This window comes from Hevea brasiliensis, chromosome 16, assembly GCF_030052815.1.
Source record: "Hevea brasiliensis isolate MT/VB/25A 57/8 chromosome 16, ASM3005281v1, whole genome shotgun sequence".
In the NCBI taxonomy this organism is placed as follows: Eukaryota; Viridiplantae; Streptophyta; class Magnoliopsida; order Malpighiales; family Euphorbiaceae; genus Hevea; species Hevea brasiliensis.
In genome coordinates this window covers 59,325,226-59,340,895 of record NC_079508.1, presented here as the reverse complement: position 1 = coordinate 59,340,895, position 15,670 = coordinate 59,325,226, and the positions used below count along the sequence as shown (strand labels likewise).

Below are 15,670 nucleotides of genomic sequence, written 5' to 3'. Positions count from 1 at the left end.
TAAAAGTCTTGAGAGATGAGTGATCATTTTACTTGAAGCAAGGACAGGCAGCTCCCTTCACTGCAATCCACTCACCAGCATGCCTCTGCACTGCAAGGTAGACCCATTTCCAGGTTTCAAAGTGCAACCAGGACAAGGCAAATAACATCCAAACTGATCAAAATAGGCAAAATACCTAAAGCATGCAACGGAGCAAGCTTGTCAATCTAATAAATACAGGCAAAGGCAACAAGCTTGTAAAAATAAGGGCACGACAATAACAACCAGAGGCCAGGGGAACGACTGCAACTAATTACATATATAGAGTGAAGACAAACATATCCAGAAAATGCATTTAAGGCGTTTAGTTCGTCGATTAATGAACAGACGCACCCTACAAATTGACAAGTATTTACAAGCAAAAGTTAAAAAGCGTAACCGTATGTGCATGCATGAATTTTAGTGCCACTTGAAGCAGAGTGCGATAATATGCGTAGGCTCGCAGCTTAACATAAGGTAATATCGTTTCATCTTCATTCATCAGAAAAAAAAAAAAAAAAAAAAAAAAAGAGTAAAAAAGGTAATGTTGTTAAAATCTAAACCAGTGCCTCTTAATAGTTAGAATTGAATTGTGGCTCCAGCCAATTTCGCAATTTTTCAACAAGGGAATACTGCACAACTTTACAGATAAAATCCACTGAATTTTTTTTTTTTAATTTAACATTAGCGTTAAGATGATGAAACAAAATACAAGTCAAATTCCATGATAAGAAAAAGTAAGGATTATGCAGCTAAGATCAGTTGTGAATGCTCATGCATGAAGAGCTACACATAGACTGCACTTGCATTTCAAAACTGGAGGAAGCAATTCCGCAAACTATGGTAGATATATTCAGGCACTACATTTATCATTCACAGGCTGGTTTGGTGTCAAAGCTGCTGAGGCAGATGGCAAAGGCTTGGAAGGCAGAAAGGGGGTAGCGATAATCCATTGTGAAGATGTCTTTTCCAATTTTTCCAAACTGCAAGATCACCTTCTCTTGCTCTTCAGCTGGAACATTGTGGGATGGCTCAATAGCAGCCACAAGTTGAAAATTCTTAACGGAAGCAACAGTAACACGCCCTCTGAAATTCAGGCACCAGCACTGTAGCTGTTCATGCCATCTGGGGGCCTTGTTTTTAAGAACTAGGGGCTCTCTAGAGCCATGGACTATTACTGGAGACTGTGACAGGCTTCCAGAACTGACATTCAAGACTGGTTCCTTCCCTTTTGGACCTGCTGAGAGAGATAATCTATCATCAAAAGTCTCTGGGAAGGATGTTGGCGTTGGGGCGGAGCCCCCCTCCTCAATGGAAGAGATGGGAATTGAATGCATGACGCAATGCATTCTCCTTGGCCCTCTCGTGCGGAGAACATTGAGCTCATAGGTGATGGTGCCTATACTGTAATTACATGCAGGTAATTTTGGAGACACCTGCCTAGAATGCAATCTTCGATGTGTCTGGCTAGCTGGTTGTACTGGCACTTCACATGTAGGTTGGCAATCAAACATGGTGAACTTGGTTCCTAGAAAATTAGACCTGGAAAAAACTTGAATATAAGTTGTTTGTGACCCAAAGATATTGAAAAGGTTAATTAACATCTCTTGTAAGACTTACCTCAGTTTACCAACATATGTGTTGCTGGCTCGAGAAAAATCATCTTCGACCAAAGATATAATGAAGTCTGTGCATGTTGCTCTTCTGACCTTTCTGGCAGCTAATAGCAATTTATCACGCTCATTCTCAGCTGTCAAACCATTAAAAATGATGAAAAATTAATATATATTTATATTTAAATAAATGGTACATTGAGTTCCCCAAATTTTCAATCCAAAAGAATTATTGAAATGTCAATCAATACAGGAGGTGCATAAGAACAATCACATGTAAATTCCAGCAGCCATAGATATCAGCAAGTGCCCAGACAGACAAATAATTGCAGAAAAACGTTCTTATACATTTCTTATAAGGCATATATATGAATAACTTAGCAAAAATGGCATGAATAGCAAAAAGTCTAAATTGCCAATGCCATCATTGAAAAGATAAAATAAAAGAGAGGGTAGCATGACTTACAAGGCACCAGACCACAGTACAATAGATAAGTGGAAGTTGCAGTATCTCTCTTAATAAAGCACTGTATGGGAGACTCACGAGGACCCGGCTAGTTAAAAGAACCATAGACAAGTTACAACAAACAGCAATAAGTACAGTAAATAAATCAGGGGAAACAATGAGAATGGGGAATGGAAGAGAATTACCTGCTTCAACGAGATGGGAAATGTTAGCCTCCCACATTGCTCAGGAGTTCTAACAACTTCCTTTGTGATTTCCCTCCACAACCTACAAACCAAAGCACAAGAAACAACAACAGCACGAGCAGGCCAAGAGATCTCACTCTCTTCTACCCTCCTAATGATATCCAAGAGCAATTCTGGTGGCAGATTTGCCCACTGGCCCTGTTGAATTGGTTCAGATTCAGGTGGTGTTTCATCGGGTGCAATATGCGACCTTGCCCTGCCATGCCAATGCTTCCCTTCAACCCCTCGTCTTGACATGCTTCCAATTCCACCCTTCATTTCCCTCAGCTCACGCACAATGCTTTTGAGGGACATCATAATTCAATGGAGCACATCAATCCTTCCCTTCAAGAATCAATACAGAGAGAGAAAAATGATAAAATTCAGTTAAAATAAAAAAATAAAAGTAAAACTCAGTTCATGACTTAGAATAAAAAAGGACCAAACTTGAGTACAAAATTTATTTCATTAGACTTTTTTGCTTGATGGGTAAGTAAATTGGGACTCTACTACAGTTCCGCGTTTTGGATGTTATAATTTGAAATCCAGTTCAAAGGACAAGAATCGGATGCAAATATATAAAAGCCATGAAAACCACCCATTAGCACCTGTGAAATCAGTGAAGATTCTAACAAGGAACACCCAAAAATCATACCTTTCACAATTCTGTCATCAATCCCCAAACTCAAAACTTTCCCATTTGAAAGAAAACATACAGACACACACATTCCAACGTAAAATAGAGAATCATATCCTCCTCATATCACCATAAAACAAAAGCCATTATTAGATCCAACAAAAGATCATGATTTCCAAAAAAATGCATTCCATTAGATTAAAACTCTAAATGAAACAATAATGGCAATAATAAATTAAAAAAAAAAATAAAACAACCTGAACCAGATGGACCAGATAGCTGTCCAAACCCAAACAGCTGAAATGCCAAAAACTTCCAATCTCCCAGATCATCAATGAGAAAAACCACTGAAAACGAGATCAGAGAGAGGTGAACAAAGGAGATCACGTCGGAGAGAGATGGCCATGGTTTTCACTTAGCTGTTAGCACCGCCATTGACGAACCACCCGGCCAACGCCAATGCTACCACGGCCACCACCGAGCCAAGAGGAGCAGCAGCAGGTTAGGGACCAGAGTGTCAATCAGAGCCCCGAAATTCGCTCCCTTAAAACGGATCCAACTCATCTTTTCCTTTCCCGTTCTATTTATTCATTTTCTATTATTATATTATTAATTTAAGACCGTTAAAAAAAGTGGGAGTTTCTAATTTTAATAAAATAAAATTTATTTTTATTTAAGCTCTAATTGAAAAAAAAAAAATAAATTAAAAATAGAATATCCATTAAAAAAAACACGTTAAAAATTATATCTATTTCGGTGCATGGATTAGTGTACTGTGACACTGTCACATGGCCTAGCACTTTGAAATAGTATCTTTTAAGGGAATTTACTATTTTTTTTATAAAATAAATATTATTTTATCAGTTGTTATTATTAAAATATAATTTAATAATAAAATATATGAAATAAAAAATTAAATTAAAATAACTATAGAATACACAGTTATTTTAATGAGTTTGTCTCCCTTTTTTTGTTTCACACAATGGCTATTTTACCCTCATTTGTAAGGATCCATTACGGTGCAACGAGTCCAATCCACAAGTTTGTAAACCCACGAACCTGACACCTTGACCACCCCATTGTCGACAATTTTTTGAAAGGACCGTGAAATCACCTTATTTAAATTTATATTTAAATTTAATTAATATTTTTAAATTTTAAATTTATTTTAAATTTAATTATTATTACTCAAAAAATTTTCAAATCAGTTTATTTTTATATATTTTAATTAAAATTTATATAAAATTTTATTTTTTTATTAATAATTTATATTTTAAAATTATAATAATTTTATAAAATATTTAAATTCTATTGCTTTTAAAAAAAAAGTTTATAAATTATTAAAACAATCAAAATCAGAGGTATTCAAAGGCATGTATTATTTAATTATTTTAATGCTTTAGCTTTTTGGTGGTGGACATGTGCCGTTTTGACAGACTTACAACGTGCGTGTGCGTGTGTATGTAAATATATATATATATATATATATATATATATAAAGGGACATTGCATTAAGAGCTCTAAAAGAGTAAAGAAGTTATTATTGGATCAAAGGATTGACATAAAAGGGAATTATATACTAAGCACTTCCTAGCAAGACAATGCGCTGTGGAGTTCCTTATCCTATTGGCATGAATAAAGTTCATCAATTCTAAATCTTGACACAAAAGAATCGAATCAGTAATAATTTCTTGAATTGTGATGGAATGATGACAACTTGACATTGCTTGATCACTATTAAGAAATCTCCTTCAAACAAAACTCTATTAAAATTCATGCGCCTAGCCATAAGAACTGCCTCTCTATATGCTAAGGCCTTGAGAAGAAGGGGATTTGTAATGCTAGGAAAAAGCTTGCAATTCCAATAGAGCAGTCTACTTGCTGGTTATATTTGTATTATACATACTTCACTGGTGAGTAGGGGAGAACTTTTCCAATCCTGGTATTTTCTCTTAATCTTTGTATCGCTGTTTTCTGCCATCTTCTCTTACCTTGGTATATCGGCTGGAAACCAGTAACTGCTTAATTCCTTCCTAGAAGGTAGAGCGATCTCTGGCCACAACGCCACGTACCAAATATGGCTTGCCAAACACCTAACCCTGTTTCTGAAACTCATATCCAAACCCCTTCTCCCTCTGAGATTGTTAACCTCACCTCTTCTCTCTCTTTCTCTTCACCACTTCGAAGAACACTATCCTCCAGAATTGATAATCTCGTAGAAATATCCACTTTGCCTGAAGATGCTCAGGTTGGAGAATCTCTCCTTCCTCTTCTCAGTCCATACAACATCTACAGACGATCTGGATCTTTAACCAGATCTATCAGATCTCTCATTTCATCTAGAAGATCTTTGTCAAAAGAATATGTTCAGGCCTCCAGGATGGATCAATGCTCTCTCCAGAGTTCATCTGCTGAACAATATGTGACTTTAGAAATCCCTCCTCAACTCATTCCTAGATGGAGACAAGAAGGGTTTTCTCATCTTCACTTTGGAGCTGTTCGACTTATCCTCAGTCTACATGGGAGACGAGGGCTTCCAGTTACAGCCAGAGTGTCTCTCCTTGATACACGGTTCTTGCAGTATGAACATGCGGTTATAGGAACCTGCCTCACCACCTTACATGCTGGGAGTGTGGTGCTGACATTCTTCCCAAACTATAATCTCTCGCTAAGAGATCCACATCTTAGCACTGCCCTTAAAGTTCAGGTTCAACTCACTGGCGCCGGTCAGGTGACCTCTTCGATGATGGCCACCTTACACCATCAAATTATCTACAGATTGCAGGATCATGCTGTAGATCTCTCACAGCCATCTATTTCCAATGATGCTCTGCTTGTATTGGCTGATACTGAGACCACCCCAACAATTGTCCAGATACCTAGGCAACTGCCTAGAAATGAGCTTGAACAGCTCATCCCAAAGGATTGGTTAACCAATTACGAAAGGCTTCATTCAACCTCTCAGCCTATCCAGATCACAGAATCTTCCTTCAGACGGAATCCTGATGGAACAGTACAAACTTCCTTCCAGCCACCACGGCATTCTACAGGATCCTTGCCTGTATTCCAGACCATGATGGTCCAGCCATTAGAGAAGGAACAAAATGACTATCCCATTGGAGCAGTAACACCAGACAATCATTACATCTATCCTCAGAAAATAGATGGTCACTGCCCTTGGGATCTCCCAGGTTCTGGAGCATGCGACGAAGATTGTGACTGTCGTGACAATTACTGGGAAAATGAGTATGATCATCCTCTGTCTGACAAAAATTGGAGGAAGCTCACCAAACAAACAAGAAGAGCCTCTTGCAAGCCACAACGAGTTCTCAGAAGAGACTATCCAGATAGTAGCCCATGGATTGGTATCCATGAGGAAACCAAGCAGAAGAAGCCTCTTCCCATCTATGAGCTTGCCCTTGAGATCATCAGAAAGGAAGAAAAGAAACTACCCCCTCTTAAACCAGTTTCTTCCCCTCCTCCTGCACTTCCTCTGGTACAACCCTGTATGATGTTCTCACCTACCTCTTATGAAGCAGATTTTCCTCCATTAGCACAACATTGACGATGAGACTAAAATCTCCACTGGCCTTTCATTCACTCAACTAAGGTTGATAGTGAAGGTCAGACAACCCCGATCACTCAAGCTGAAGAAGTTTTGAACTGGCAAACCAAGAATGCTGTTGTCCAGAATAAGGCACTACAACGTATTGATTCCAAGATTGACCAGGTCCTTACCAGGACTCAGCATGTTGATCAAAAGATTGACTCCTTCACTGCTTTTGCCCAAAACATGTACAAGGACTTACAAAGCAGAATTACCCAGCTTGATAGAGATCTGAAGGCTTTGATCCAACAACGGAGATTTGGTGCAGAATTCAACCAAAAGGAACAGGAGATAAGAAGGCTGAAAAAACAGTTGGCCCAAGTTGAGGCAGACTTACATAAGCCCACAGAAGCTCCGGTCTCTTACAGCCCATTCAGCCCTTTCTCTGCTCAAACAACTCCTAATCCTTTTCTTCCTACTCCTGAACCTGCTTACTCCCCTTTTGGACCTTTTAACTATTCATATGAACCACCTCCAACATATCACCCGTCTCCTTTGTTCAAACCTGCTCTAACACCCGCCAGATATGAACAAAAGAGTCCATCTTCCTCAGAAGAATCCCATCCTCCAAAAAGAAAGATTGATAAAGGGAAGGACAGAATGTATCCTGATCCTCCTCCTCAGCATATGGTGTCCATACCCTCTGAGCCAGAACCAGAAGAAGATTCTTCTGATGACTTGTCTGATGACAGTGAGGACGGACGAATGGATATCACGACACTGCTCATGGCTGATCCTCAGCCAACAGCCTCCCAGACAGGTCCTTCACCAACCATAGATTTTACCAGTGGCACTACAGGCCCTACAGGACCTCCCCAAGACCCCCATGTTGAAATCCCAGATGATGAACCAATCCTAGACTTTGGACTACCAGGCGCTCCACAACAGCCCAGGCCCAGTTCAGGCCCATGGTTCACCTTGGATGATGTTCCCCCATCAAGGTGGAGAGATCGCCTTGCAGAATTTAAAGCTTGGCTTGATGTTCAAATGCTCCGGGAAGGTGCTGACTCCCACACTATACTCAGAGAATTCATCTCTCGAACTGTTGGCACATTGCAAGATTGGTTTTCCTCCATTGGAGAATACCAGAAAGCCCAATTTTGCCACCTAACTCCCTTACAAGCAATCAACGCTCTCTTTGCTGAGTTTCTCGGAGATGCATCTTTATACAGCAAGCAGTTAAGACAAGAGTTCTTTGATATGCGCTGCTGTTCTTTAAAAAGATCAGACATTGAGAGACACTACCAGCGCATGACTCAACGCTATTATCTGCTTAATGGATATAATGATGTCAACCTCAGGCATACCTATATTGCCTCATTGCCAGAAGCATTATAACCAGAACTCCACAGAAGTATTGCTGCTACCAGAAGAGCAATGAATGCTATCACTATAGGGGAAATTCATCAAATGACTCGGCCTGTCTTGACAAAATGTGTGAACGACAGAAGTTGTTCAAAGATATCATTGACAACAGCAAAGCTTTGAAGAATGTATGCCAGAAGTCTCACCTTGCCATTAAATGCAAGGAAAAGAACTGTGAATGCAAACCAAAGAAGAAAGCACATTACAAGAAGCATCCCTTTGGATTCAAACCCCCTTTCAAGCAAAAGAAAGGAAGAAGGTTAGTAAGATACTTCCGAAAGAAAAGGACGGGTACAAAGAAGTCTGACAGATGCTATATCTGTGGCAACCGAGGCCACTATGCCAAGAACTGCCCTAAGAACCCCAATAAGGCAGTTAAGCTATTACAACACATACAACAGGCTTCTCACATCTCCCTGGAGCATGATGATGTCGAATCCTTGTTCTCTGAACAGGATGAGCCCGATGAAGATACAGTCTTTGCCCTTAGAATGGACACTGGAACAGAAGAAGATTACTCAATCACTTCAGAAGAATCCAGTTCGGATACTGAAGCCCATTACCCGTCTTACCTGGCCCAACATATACAATCTTCCCAATCCACTTATGGCCCAGACACTATTCTAATTCCTTTAGTCCCGATTCATATTCTTCCCAGTAAGTATGAACGGCCCATTAGTGTCATTGGCTTCCTGGATACCGGGGCTCACAAAAGTATGATGAACCCAGCCATCTTACCTCGTAATCTGGGTCCCTCATGAAGAATACTTTAAGGCTGCAGATGGAAATGTTTTCAAAACTAGCCTTATCACTAAGCACCCAATTAGAATCCAGTTCTTCCCCACTTGTATCCTTTGGACTAAGGTCATCGGGTCGGATCTTCCTGACAAGGATTTGCTGATAGGCTTTGACTTGTATCAACAAAGTAAGCATTTGAAGATCCTCCCCACAGGATTGAAATACAAGAGAAATTTTCAGCCATTTACTTCTGTCCCAAGGTTATATTCTCTGGCTGATGCCTCAGCTGAATTCCAAGAGCACAAGGAGCTCCTTTTAAGGTCTTGTGCTGACTCCCATGCACATTTTTACCATCACCATCCCCTATGGAAAAACCCAGAATTCTTTGTCAGTCTTCCATTCAAACTCAATGAAGATATCAATCCGACAAAGGCATCACACCCGGGAATGAATCCTACAGACTTGGCTTTAGCCCAAGAAGAGTGCATGACCTTCTCCAACAAGGCCTCATAGAACCCACTTCCTCCCAATGGGCTCGCTGTGCCTTTATGTTGAAAAAGATCTAACGACTAAGAGGGAAGAAAAGGCTTGTCATAGATTACAAGCCTCTGAATCATTTCCTCCAAGATGACAAGTTCCCATTACCAAAGCCTGAAGCTTTGTTGACTCAACTACACGAAGCCCATATTTTCTCCAAGTTTGACCTTAAAGCCGGTTTTTGGCAATTGGGTATTAATCCCTCTGATAGGCCCAAGACTGCCTTCTGTATTCCTACGGCCCAATACCAATGGACAGTCCTTCCATTCGGCCTTAAGAAGGCCCCATCAGTTTTCCAAAAGGCCATGACAAGGCGAGCCCATACTGCATAGTGCTCTTATTTATATAGACGATATCCTTTTTTTCTCCAAAGATGTTACAACCCATAGGGCACTCCTCTCCGCATTCCAACAATTGGTGGATTCCTATGGAATTATGCTATCAGAAAAGAAGAGCTCACTGGCCCAAACTGATATCGACTTCCTTGGAATGAGATTCAAGGATGGAAAGTACCAACCGGGACCTCACATTGCAGAAGAATTACTAAAGTTTCCTGATAAGGACTTGACAGTAAAACAAATACAACAGTTCCTGGGTATTATCAATTACATCAGGAAGTTTATCCCGCATGTGGCCGCCCACACTTGCCACCATCAAAGATGCTTAAAAAGGATTCCCCACCATGGAGGGAAGAATGACATGTGCGATCAAAAATTAAAAGAAGTGGCTTTAAACCCGCCACCACTAAAGATTCTCAAAGATTGGACACCGCATCCTTCAGACTGATGCTAGTGACACCCACTAGGGTGCAGTCCTCATCGAAGAAATTCAAGGAGAAAAGCATATATGCGGACATGCTAGTGGAGAGTTCCCAGAACCTCAGAAACATTATCATTCAGTCTATAAAGAGATATTAGCTGTCAAAAATGGGATAAAGAGATTCGAATTTCATCTGATTGGCTACCACTTCACTGTGGTTATGGACAGCTCATCCTTCCCAAAGGTTCTAGACTTCAAAAACAAGTCTCTTCCTGAACCACAATTACTGAGGCTTAAGGACTGGTTCGCCAAGTATAAATTCTCAGTTCAGCATATCAAAGGAAAACACAACTTGGTTCCTGACCTCCTATCCAGGCCCAAAAACCTCCACCTGATTCAGTCTTTCTCCACACTTCCTCTGATCCTTATGGCATCATCCTCTTCCTCTCCACATACTCCTTCTCCAATGCACAATTTCCTGGTTCCTACTCCAGACAGTTTTCCTCCTGGATGCCCACCCAACCAGCCTATCACAAAGATGGCTAAGTACGCAAGAGATCATCTGTTTCACTACCTGAGTGCAAGAAACACCCTAAGGGGATTACTCCCCTCCTCGACTGTCTTTATCCCTGACAACCCTTTCCTCACCTGTTTGAAAGATCCAACCCGGCAGAACTCATCCTAGAAGAACTATGGCTCCTCCGGTGCATGGTTACACTCTATTCCACAGACTGAATTCCGCTCATGGCCCTCAGACGATGTTATGAACAATACTAACAGGACTCTCCCGTCTGTGTTTCTAGAATGGTTCAAGCCCATTTCAAAGATGGCGCTACACCAAACGCATCATAGACACCCATGGAATAGAAGATGTGCCCATTCTCGCCAACCCAACATCAGAACCTTGTTCATTTTTCACAGGCCTTTCTCTAGAAGGCCCGATGGACTCCTCTGGACCCAGAATACTGAATATGAGTGGAGGACTTACGAAGGGTCAATTATTGACAAAGATGCCATGGGACCCTTGAGAAAGCAACTAGCTGAGTACCTCTGTGAAATCAATAGCTATTATTGCCTGGTGCCTCCCCATGTGAATTGTACATCACTTGGTCCCATCCGGTCTCTCACTGATGAGCCCATTGACTGGACCCATCCCATGTGGCAAGATTCCCAGGATCCAATGGACACAGAGTCACGAGATGCCATTCAGAGTGCTGACCCACCATCTCCTGTACAACGACAGTGGCCAAAGGACTTTTTGGAATCGACTCTGATGACTCTGACTTTGACACCCTTAATCTGTCTGCCACCCCATGATAAAAGTTAAAAAGTTTGACAGTCAATAATGTAATAATGTATCTGTCTTTATTTTGCTTTTCTTTATGTTGCTTTAAGAGTGTCGGTAGCCAGTTTCTAACCGGTTGCCTGTAATGTTAAGAGCCTCCTCGCCTATATAAGGAGTTGCTCTCTTCAGTTGTATTCAGACTCAGTCTTTCTTTCAATAATATTCTCTGAAGTTCTCTTCTATGGCTTTCTAAACTCTTCTCCTTCTCCCTGAAAATCTTTGAATGTGTATCATACTCTTATAATCAGAGATACGTATGCTCTACACTTGCCTCTTTAAGAGGATCATGTGTATCAGAAATATCTTTGTTTTGACATTAAGGTGCGACGGTCCCATTATCACTTATATAATGAACAAAAGGGCACAGCCAGAGAGTACCTATGGATAGGGAAGAGGCATAGCATGAGTTCATTCTATGAGTGGTAAGGGCTCCCGGCGGGTTAACCAAGTCGAAAGAGGCTAACGGAGTGCCGTTTGGGGAAGTGTGGAAGTAGAAATTGAGGCATAAAGAAAATCTTCATACTCTGATAATGCTGTACGAATTACTTGGTGGTGATCCATTCTCTCTTTCAGGAAAATAGCATGATTTCTACTCTTCCATAGATTCCACAAAATGAACACCATCAACACCAAATGGCTCTGATCATGATTACTGTCCATCACAAAAGAAGATAATTGGGTCCAATAAGTAATCATAGAGGATGCCTTGATTAAGGATGATCGAAGCATAATAGGGGATAAGAACCAACAATGCTCAGCTCTTGGACATTTGAAAAATAATTGAGTATGAGTTTCTCTATCTCCAAAAAAGATACAGTTAGCAGAAAGAAGGGGTAATTTCTTGATAATTTGATCATTTGTCAGTAGTCGTTCCTTCAATAATTTCCACATAAAATGGCTATCTTTGTGGCAGCTTCAACTTCCATAAATCCCGCTAGAGTTGAGCACTAAGATGATCCGAAGTTGGCCCTGGTCCTTCTTGGTTCAATTGATGGATGACTTGCCGTTATTTACAGGCCAAAAAATAATCTGATTTGACACTATAAGCCCCAAAGATGAGTAGTGCCATATTAAGGAATTTTCTTCCCTAAACAAATTGTTAGGCATGAAGAGGATGTTGTTAACTTCCTCATCCTCAAAGACTGATTTAAGCTTATCAATATTCCATGATGGAGAATGCTCATCCATAAGCTATGCTGCCCATATAATTAGGAGTATAAATGAATTAAGCTGCTTACGGGTTACTCGAGACTCAACTCGATTCGGCTCATTTTCTAAACAAGTTAAGCTCGAGTTCGAGTTCGAGTTCGGCTCGTTTACAGGCTCGCAAGTTGGCTCATTGAAAGGTTCGCGATTTGGCTCGTTAAACAGGCTCGTAAACTAGTTTATTCATAAGTTCATAAATAGGCTTATTTTAAGGCTCATTCATAAGTTCGTAAACTAGCTCGTTTACAAAAGCATTGATATTAGTAATTATAATTTATAATGTTGTAAATATATTAATTTTATTTAGTATTGTTTTAAAAATAATATATATATAAATATGTTATTTAAAATTATAATATAATTAATATATAAAATATAGTTATTTGTAATTTATTTTTTAAATAAATTAATTTGTATAAAAATAAAATCAGAATATTAAATATATGGTCCCAATATAATAAAATAATATATTATTAAATATTATAGTATTATATAAAATTATGATATAATCAAAATAAAAAGTGCATTTATAAAATATAATTATTTGTATTTTAAATATAATTTTTATAAAAAAATAAGTTAATTTTATATGAGAAATAAATTTAAAATATTATATATATATATATATATTAAATACATAAAAATTATTTTGAATTATTTTTTCTATATTAAAGTACTAAATAAATCAAAATTTAATTACACAGTTTTAGTAGTGGTTGTACAATTTAAAATATTAATTTATTTCTTTCTCTTTCTCTTTCTCTCTATATTTTGAATTGTTAAAAGATTAAACTCCAAATTTAATACTAATCTATCTAATTATTATTATTACTTTATCTTTTTTTACAGTCTCTCACATATTTTTTTTCTATTAATACTAACTAATCTATTTATATATTATTACTCTCTATATTATCCTTTTCCTAGTATTTATTTTTATAACATCTATCTCTTTAAATTATAAACATTTAAAGGGTTAAAATTTAAGTTTATCACTAGTCTATCTTCCATATATATAATTTAAATATGGACTTTCATAATTATTATTATACTTAATATTAATTATCTACTTATTTCATATAACTTAATTTGTTCATATCTTAAATAGAGTATTGGTAAAAGGTATAAAGCACCAAATATAATTTGATAAATTAAATAATCTAATATATTTAATCTTTTTAAATTTATTTAAATAAATTAAATATAAAAATAGTAAAAAAACTCAAATTATAATATATTTATATAAAAAATTAATACAAGTTATTAACGGTATAAATTAATTAATAATACAAAAAGTAATATATTTTATCGAAATAACATTAGAAAAATAAAATAACAATTCAATTACAATTACGTAAAATTTATAATGTAATTTTAAAACTACGACTATATAGTTTTGAATTGAAAGAATAAAAAATAATTAATTTTATTTGAATTATGATGGTGTTATAATTTGTATTATTTTAAAATAACTTGTAATGTGTTTTAAACTATTTTTTTTGTTTTTTTCTATTATTATGACTATAGATTTATATAATAATATATTATGAAAATAATTGTGAGTTAAAATAGGTATAATAACAGTCGAGCTTGAGCTTAATGAACTCAAACTCGAATTTAAGCTCGAGCTGATCGAATTTGAGCTCGAGCTCATCGAACTCGAACTGAGCTGGATTTTACTGAGCTCAAATTAAACTTGATCTTATCGAGCTCGCGTTCGAGTTTGCTTTAATAGTTTATCGAACTTAATACAAGCTGAGCTCAAATTTGACTCATTAATATAATAAAAGAATTTAAAATGAATCGAACTCGAATCTTAATGTTAAAATTCGAACTGAATTCGAGTCTGAATCAATATTAACGAACCAAACCTAAACAAGTCAAAACTTAACTCGGTCCAATTCATTTACACCCCTACATATAATAAAAAGGATCTACATTGCTCTTAATCTTCAGCAAGTAAAGGAAGGAGTTTGGATTCCATTTATCAAATTTGCACATGATAGACTTTTCGTCATTGACATTCCATCTGATTTCATCCTCCAGCAATTGTCTTCCCCAAATGATGTTTTGCCAACCCCATGAGTCGAAAACCCTACCTAGTTTGCAAAAATATAAAAAGGGATTTAAATTTTGCACACAACCAACCCATTGTTAATTTGATTAAATGATGTGTTCCATTCATAAACTCCAACACATTATTTTTTTGTTTGACTTAATCTGCATACTTTTTGAGAAGTTAATCTCCATACTTTTTTGAGAAGTTTATTTTTCAAAAAGTATTACCTCTATAAAATTAGTAAATTACTTTTTGAAAAATAAAGCAACTATATTTTTATAAAATGCCAATTGAATAAGTTAAATTTATTAACTTTTCAAAAATTTATAATTACTGAGTGAATTTACCTACAATTAAATAATATCTAATTTTATTAGATGGTGTTTTATTAAGTGTATTATATTCTATTAATAACTAAATATTAATATTTTGTTTGTTTTATATTTAATAAATAATTACCCTTATTTAAATATTTTGTACTCATTTATTTATAATATTCATTTATTAATTAAACAAAATGCATCCAATCGACAGGAGCCTTTTACCTGGAGGAGAAGGCAAAGCTAACGTAATTAGGCATTTGCATGGTCCCTTCATTTCTTTACTTGAAGGCTGATATTTCTCCACCATTAATTATTTTTATTTTATCCAATTGGGTTGGCCTAAAGCAAAAGGAAAAGGAGGTTTTTGACAAAATTAAGCATCTTTCAGGCCCATGAATAAGCAATCATTTAGTATCCTTGTTCTCAGCTCTAATGGAAGCCTAACAAAAGCTTTAAAAAGAAATCTTTATGAGCTTTTAATATGGTTAAAACCAAATCTAGATTATTATTATTATGAGATTGTTTATTATTTTTAAAATTAAACTGTGATATTAATTTAATATTAAAAAATTTGAAAAATGAAATCAGACTTGATTAAATTAATCACTGGTTTGATTCTTGATTTTCTTAGTATAACAAGTCTATCTGATTCAATTCTTGATTTATTATTGCCAAGAACATCCATGGAAAGGGATGAATATTGGAGTTTTGAGGATGATGATATCTAAAAAGAAGAAAATTTTACTTAGATCTGATATAGATATGTGAGTTTT

General features: G+C 37.0%; 1 protein-coding gene across 1 annotated transcript; it reads right to left on the bottom strand.

Moving 5' to 3' along the window:
- Positions 1–659: 659 nt before the first annotated feature.
- LOC110645360 (tubby-like F-box protein 5) lies at positions 660–3,528 on the bottom strand. Its single transcript, XM_021798490.2, has 5 exons — positions 3,216–3,528; positions 2,283–2,666; positions 2,098–2,185; positions 1,639–1,768; positions 660–1,560 (listed from the first exon to the last, which is right to left on the bottom strand). Exons 2-5 carry the CDS (start codon positions 2,637–2,639, stop codon positions 888–890), a joined length of 1,248 nt encoding a protein of 415 aa, XP_021654182.2. The 5' UTR covers positions 2,640–2,666; positions 3,216–3,528; the 3' UTR covers positions 660–887.
- Between the last annotated feature and the right edge of the window lie 12,142 nt (positions 3,529–15,670).

Bases quoted from the DNA above. Each gene is read 5' to 3' on its own strand.
- LOC110645360 (XM_021798490.2), bottom strand. From the start codon at position 2,639: ATGATGTCCCTCAAAAGCATTGTGCGTGAGCTGAGGGAAATGAAGGGT. The intron at 1,769-2,097 runs GTAAGTCATGCT...ATGGTTTGACAG, and splicing joins GTACTGTGGTCTGGTGCCTT to CTGAGAATGAGCGTGATAAA. The intron at 1,561-1,638 runs GTAAGTCTTACA...AGTTTTTTCCAG, and splicing joins ACATATGTTGGTAAACTGAG to GTCTAATTTTCTAGGAACCA.